The following is a 7,234-nucleotide window of genomic DNA, read 5'->3' on the forward strand; positions in this document are numbered from 1 at the left end:
TTTGCTATATTTAATTGTAATTAATTTTGGCTGGGAAGAGCTTACTCTCCTCTCTGTAATTGTTAGCATCCCTTTTAGAGGACAAGGCTTAGCTGGGAATCCTATTTTTGTCAGCATTTGGTATTTTTTCAACCAGATTATTGTCCCTTAGCTGGAGGAGGCTGTGTTTTGTGTAGTCTGAGCCTGAAAGTTATGGTGGGAGAGGAAATGCTGCAGTTCCAGCAGACTTTGTTCTTCTTAATCATGTGGGGTTTGTTGGGTAGGTGGTGTCTACTTCTCACTGACCTTTGGGCAGAGTCCACAGTCTTGGTCCCTGGGAGGAATTCCCTTCCTTCTCCTGGCACCTAGGCCTGGTTTCAGTGTGTTTTGTGTACAACTGCTGATACCCTGCAGCTCGCTGGTGAGACTTACCAAGATAAGATAATTCCTGGCAATCGCAGCCTGGCTCCTGGAGGAGCTTCTGCTGAGGAATTCAGGACGAACACAAATAGCTCTTGCTCTGTGAGAGTCCTTTCATAAGGAGTAACTCAGCTCTTGTGCTGATAGATGGGATGGCCCATCACTGGTGACATTGCAGCACACAGAGGTGGGAATGTTTTCACAGTGTGTGCTTGGCAGCCTGCTCAGCAGCCAAGGCTTCTGTGTCCCAGGAGAGCAGTGAGGAAGTGCCACTGCTCGTGCAGTGTCAGAGGAGTCCTGGCTCTGGCAGGGAGGGCAGGCAGATGGGAGCAGCTGTTGAGACAGGGGGGTCACTCCTGCTGGCCCTGCCTCTGGATGAAAGGGTCACTGGTGGTCAAGCCCTGCCCTGCTCACTGGATGTGTTCCTGAAGCCCCAGCTCTGTCAGAATTACACCAGCTCAGAGGCAGAGCTGAGTGGGTGACATCTCTGTTTGAGACAAGGACCTCCTTCACAGCTTTTGGGACCAAACCTGGCAGCATCCAGGCTCACAGAGGGTGGCAGCCATGGATGTGTCACCGATGGTGTCACAGGTCCATGGAGATGGAGCAGCACCTCTGCCTTACTGGTGACCTCTAGCTCAATTTTTGGATAATCTGAAGGAACAATACCTGCTAATTTCCAGATGCTAAGAAAGCCTCTTCTGGCAGGTCAACAGGCAGGGAGTTTCAAGTAGTGGAAACAATTCCCGCCCTGCTCACTGGATGTGTTCCTGAAGCCCCAGCTCTGTCAGAATTACACCAGCTCAGAGGCAGAGCTGAGTGGGTGACATCTCTGTTTGAGACAAGGACCTCCTTCACAGCTTTTGGGACCAAACCTGGCAGCATCCAGGCTCACAGAGGGTGGCAGCTGTGGGTGTGTCACAGATGGTGTCACAGCTCCATGGAGATGGAGCAGCACCTCTGCCTTGTTCCACTGGTGACCTCTAGCTCAATTTTTGGATAATCTGAAGGAACAATACCTGCTAATTTCCAGATGCTAAGAAAGCCTCTTCTGGCAGGTCAACAGGCAGGGAGTTTCAAGTAGTGGAAACAATTCCCACAGTCTGCCACTTTCAGTCAAAGTTTTCTCTCACCTTCCAAGTAGCTGACTTCTTTTCTCTGAAGACTTCAGCAGAAATTCAACAATGTGCAGGTCATCTGTTCATCCTGAAACCCTCTGATCCATCACTGCAGTACCAAGGAGACTGGTTTCTTCTCAGAGCAGTCTGCAGGGATTGCCTCCTTCATGCTCAGACATGTTCCTGTGCCTCGGGCCTGACAAATATTTTGGGCAGAGAAGGAAGTTTATGAAGAAATACAGAAATGGGTGACTTGTTTTCCAACCCTTTCTTGGCACTGGGCCTTGAGGAATAGCCTTAAGCTCCAGCTTCAGGTGTCAGCTTCTTAAGCTGTGAATTAAAGATCATGTTGACTGGCTGAGCCCTACAGCTGGATTGACTGGAATTTAGGCTCAAAAGCAGAAAATGAGCATTTGCTGGGCTTGTTGCTGCTAATCACCTGTTCAAGTGGGGGAATTTCATGTTTCCCTGCTGCCCAGTGGAGGAGGGAGGGGGGCAGAGCTAATGTGTCCCCCAGGTTTATCACGGTCCATCAGGGCTGTCTCGCTGCAGGCGCCACCAGCTCCCATCTCACTGCTGACTTGAATTTCAGCCCTCTGCCTATCTCACCAATGGAGTGTCTTTATTTTCACACGAACCAGCAGTTCGTGTTTGGAAAAGGAGGGGGAGAAGATAGGAAGGAGAATGGAAAGAGTGGGCTGGAGTTAACCTGTTACAAGCCCACGCTCTGTGCTTTCTCCAGGAGAAACCCAGCAGCAGCAATCCTCCTGTATTTTTGCCTGCAGCCAAGGAAGTGGCAGCTCTTGTGGGCTTTAAAGCTTCTTTGGTGAGCCAGAGGATGAGCTCTGGCTGCTTCTTTTACACTGAATCCCTGAAAGGGACAAACTCCCTCTTATGGTTGGAAGAATTTCATCCCTCTTTCCTTCCATGTCAGTCTTAAGCTTTGTGTTGTTTCAGTCCCCTGCCCTGCCTTGTAAATGTTCATGGAGTAATATTTTTCCCCTCTTGTGGGATAGAAAAGGATCTCTTGAATGCCAGTTTGCATCCAGTGCTGTTCAGCCTGGGGAAATTAATTCATCTGCAAGGCCCTTATTTTTGCTTTGTATGTGTCCTGCCCTTGACCCAAGACTTTTTTCCCTTGCCCTTGTAACTTCCATGAACTTTAGATCTTATCAGTGATTTCTTTGTTTCCTCCACTCAGGAAAACAAGTCAGTTTTAATAATGTTTTATTTGATCTTTTTTCAGTTTTTTGTTTTGGTTTTTTTTTTTTTCCCCAGGGAGGTGGATGAGTTTCTGTTCCTTTCCTGAAGGCTTACATTTTTAGAGACAACCCTTAAAGCAAAAGTCTACGAACAGTGGTACTTGTGAGAAAAATTAAGGTGAAATTAGAGGCTACTGTGAGGCTGGAAGGAAAATTAATATACTGCATGGGAGCCTGCCTTTGGTCAGGATGGAGTTCAGCACCAGTCCTAATTCCCTTCATAAGAATCTCTGCATTTTGGCATTCATTAGATGAAGATGCTGATGGACACCAATACAGTGCTGCTAACTTATGCTGAAACACTTAGAAAGTCCAAGAGCAAGCTGGATTTTGCCAAGAAACAATTTTATTTTTGATTTTATTTTTGATTTTTGATTTGCTCAGACTCGTGGCGAACTCAGGTGCCAGGTCCTTACAGGGAAGATAAATGAAGGTGGACATAGAGGTGCTTCTGGAAGGAAACTGTCCCACCTCACAGTCCTCCTGACTCGTGGCAAATCCCACTGTGGAACGTGAGGTGTTGGAGGAGTGCTGAGTGAGACAGCAGCACATTGTCCCAGGACTGGGAAACCATGTCCCAGCTGTGCCACCACCCCACTGTGATCCTGACCTGGATGCATCTGCAGGGAAAAAGCCTTGTCCAAGTGGTTCTGAAAACTCCCAAATTGGAGTTGGGCTTGCAGATGATACCTGAGGGAGTGTCCTGTGGCTGTCAAGGCAATGAGGTGCTCTCTGATGGTGCTGCTTCCTGGGGATTTGTGGAAAGGTAACTGGGGGACTGTTGCTCCTGTGGCTTCCTGTAAGTGAGGTGTTGGGGCTGGGTTGGATTTGATGATCTTGAAGATCTCTTCCAACCCAGTCATACTGTGAATTCTGTGAAATTTGTGGTGGGCAGGTAGCAGCCTGGATGGGTCTGGATGCACAGCACTGTGTCACCATCCCTGCTTGGCTGCAGGGGATTGGAGTTTTCAGCTGAAAGCCACCCAAATCACCAGTTCAACAGCCCCACAACCAGTCTGTTGCAGCCTGTCAGAGCTCAGTGAGTTCACAGTGCTGCCTGTGAGTAGTTACACACACATTTCTTCAGGTCCAACAGCATCACAGTACCAATGTTATAAACAGAGAAAATCTTCACGTGAGAGAGATGGAAACTTTCCAGTGTGTGTCCTGAAGCAAAAAAATAAAAAAAAATTCCTTGAGACCAATGAGGGGGACAACAAGAGAGCTTAATCCACTCTGCTGCTGTCCTTTGGGTGACTGTGAGGAGAACAGCCCTGGATGGAGGGGCTGGGGTGTGTGTGAGGGTGGGGAGCAGGAAATCTTCCCCTGCGGCTCTTCTGCTGCTTTGAAGTCACTGACTCACTGGAGTTGTGTTTTTCCTGTTTAGTGGTTTTGTTGCTGTGGTGACTGGCCCCGTGGTGCTGCCTGACAAGTGGAGGGCATGTTAATTCACAGCTGTGTGTGGAGATAGGTGGAGATAGAGATAGGAGTAATTCCCCTGCTCCTGGTTTTGCCCAAGGGATCCTGAGCTCTGGGAATGTTGGGAATGGTCTGTGTGTGAGCACTGGCCTGGAAGTCCATGAACCATCCCTTGACTTGGGTCTTGGAGCTGAAAAGCTGCCGAGTCAGGCACAGGGAGACTTCATGGTGACAGTGCAGCTTCTCCGGGCCAGATGAGGGTGTTTGAGGAGATGGGGGCAGGACAGGGCTGAGCGAACAGCCTGGTCTGGAGCACAGCTCTGGTGAGGAGCAGTGAGGGAACTGGGGAGGCAGGAGAAAAGGAGGCTCAGGGGTGACCTCATTCCTCTCTACAGCTCCCTTAAAGGTGAGGATCAGTCTCTTCTCCCAGGTAACAAGAACAGGACAGAAGGGGACAGGCCAAGTTGTACCAGAGGAGGTTTAGATTGGATATGAAAGAAAATTTCTTTACTGAAAAGGTGGTTAGGTACTGGCACGGGCTGCCCAGAGAAATGGTGGAATCACCATCCCTAGAAGTGTTGAAAAAACGTGTAGATGTGGTGCTCAGGGACATTTAGGTTTACTGGGAACCTGTCAGTGCTGAGTTAATGGTTGGACTCAGCCTGAGAGGCCTTTTCCAACCTTGAGGATTTAATGATTCTAACCTGTCCAGCCATGAATATTATGCATGCACACTGCTGGCTGCCTGGCATTGGGTTTCAGCTCTTCTGCAGGCAGTGCAGCCATCTCCTGGATAAAATCAGGCCTTTTTCCTCTTCCAGAGGATGTGGCTGACAAATGCCCACACGTGCCTCTGTCTGCACCTTGTAAATGCTCCAGGCTGATGGCAGCCAGTTCAGAGCAGCCCATGGTAGCCTCAGGTGTGGAGTTAACTGCTGAGGCTGTAGGGGTTCCTTGGGTCCTCCAGCAATAAAAAAATGTGCTTTTTTACCTCAAACACCGGTGAGAGGTGTCAGTGCTCTGCTTTGGCCCCCACAACTCAGACTGAGCCAGGAGCTGCTGTGCCAGGCAGAAATGAGGTGCTGCCAGGCCAGGACACCCCTCCTGGGCTGGCTCCATGGCTGGAGCTGGCTGAGCTGTGGAGGTGACAAGCAGCTGGAGGCCTGGGAAAAGGTCTACATGTGGTACAGCTGTTCCCAAAATATGTGGCCTCATTTAGCCTGTAGCCCTGTTTGCCCTTCTGGCTGAGCTGTGGAGGTGAGAAGCAGCTGGAGGCCTGGGAGAAGGTCTACATGTGGTACAGCTGTTCCCAAAATATGTGGCCTCATTTTTGTACAGCTCCACTGAGGCTTCAGCCAGGCCTGGACATCCATGTGTGAGTTCTGTCCCATGAGGATCAGAGCCTTCAGCTGCCCATTCTGCTCTCAAAGAAGGGGTTGGGACACCAGATTGTCATGGTGCCTGTGCCCAAATCTTTTTGGAGAGATGGTCCAGATGACATACCCATCTGCCAGAGAGGATTGGGTCTGGCAGCAGACCCCTCTAGGAATGCTTGATGTCTTTCAGCCAGCAGTATTGAGAAGCTCTGAGACCTTTGACTCCAACAGCATCTGTCTGTTCTCCTTTCTAGGTATTGCTCTCTCCAGACATGGATTTTGATCAGTCTGAAAGCGACCAGGATATTCCAGGACTCTGGGGAGCCAACCAGAAGATGAAGCAGCCCAGCTATCAAGTGGTCATCTGACAACAGCAGGACAAGGGAGGTGGAGGAAGGAGCAGCACTGTGATGATTCTTGAGCTGGCCAAGGAAGGGCAGGGTGGGGAATACTGGGTGATCCTTGTGGGTCTACAGAGATCCTTTTGCCTGCCTCATCTTAGAGCTGTCCTGTGGATGCTGTCTGTGCATCCTGGACAGGCTTGAGCAGTATCTGCTTTACCTGTCTGCCCCACATGCAGGCACGTTGAGGTTGGGGATACAGGGATGGATTTTCCCTGGCTACACAACTGGGTGTAAATTTATTTTTTTTTTGTCAGGGCTAGAGACTGAAATGAAAATATTATCTGTTTTTTTAATGGAAAAAGGAAAAAAAAAAGGCTCTATTCTGTAGTACCTGAACTGTGACACTTTTATATGCACAATGCTCAAAAGAAATGGTTTGCAATATGTATTTAAATTTGGGAAGCTTGTCCCAGTGGATCTGATTCTTTTTACTGTTTTATAAGGAATCCAATAAATATTTGACCTAAAATTGCTTCATAGATTAAATGCCTTCATTTGCATAATGTTCTGCACAACCTTAATGCTGTGAAAGGGAGGAAGGGGAGCTGTTGAAATCTTTCCTGACCAGGTAAGATTGTAGGAGCAGGGCTGCAGGGCTGGTCTGGTGAACCTAGAGATGAAGAGCTTGAGCCACAGAGGTTGGTTTCTGTGGTTGAGTTGCAGGAGCTGCTTCAGTGCAAAGCCCTGATGCTGCAGCACCAGCCTGTGCTGGGCTGCAGAACAGACTCAGAGATGGATCCCAGTCAGCACCTTACAAGGGAGTGTTTACTGGAAGCTGACAGCTTGGCTTTTACTCACTTTAAAATAAACAACTGAAATGTCTGCAGGATCTGATTCAAACTGTGTCTGAAGCCCCATTAGCTAGCCCTGTTTTGGGGGTGAGGAAGGACCTGGGGTGGTACAGCTGCTGGAAAAGACCCTGGGTCACCCCAGGACTGGCACTTTCTGCTCCAAGTGTGAAGGGCAGGGCTTTGCCCTGTTTGCTTTCCTCTTAGCAAGCTGTATTTGTCTATAAACACAAAAATGCAAAACACTTTGCAGCTGTCTTGGGGAGAGGGCGAGCACAGAGCAGCTGCACCACCTCACTCCCAGGCTGGATGCAGAGAGACAGCTGTGGAGAGACCCAGCCAGAGCCCAAATAGGGGGGAGAGTCCTTGGAGCAGGGATCCAGGATCCACTGGGCTGCTCTCTCTACTGGAGCCTTAGCTAGCCTTTGCTTCTTGCAAGACAACTCCCTTTAAGTGAAGGATGGGAAT

At 49.2% G+C, this 7,234-nt stretch overlaps 1 protein-coding gene across 1 annotated transcript in view; it reads left to right on the forward strand.

The window, feature by feature from the left end:
• Positions 1–6,447, forward strand: part of LOC120512525 (store-operated calcium entry regulator STIMATE-like) — a 29,630-nt gene extending 23,183 nt beyond the window's left edge. Inside the window, exon 8 of the mRNA XM_039730919.1 lies at positions 5,829–6,447. Within this exon, the coding sequence (XP_039586853.1) occupies positions 5,829–5,942 (114 nt within the window). The 3' untranslated portion in view covers positions 5,943–6,447. The remainder of the gene's footprint in view (positions 1–5,828) is intronic.
• The last annotated feature ends 787 nt before the right edge of the window (positions 6,448–7,234 follow it).

Source organism: Passer montanus, unplaced genomic scaffold (genome assembly GCF_014805655.1).
Source record: "Passer montanus isolate IOZ18808 unplaced genomic scaffold, ASM1480565v1 scaffold74, whole genome shotgun sequence".
In the NCBI taxonomy this organism is placed as follows: domain Eukaryota; kingdom Metazoa; phylum Chordata; class Aves; order Passeriformes; family Passeridae; genus Passer; species Passer montanus.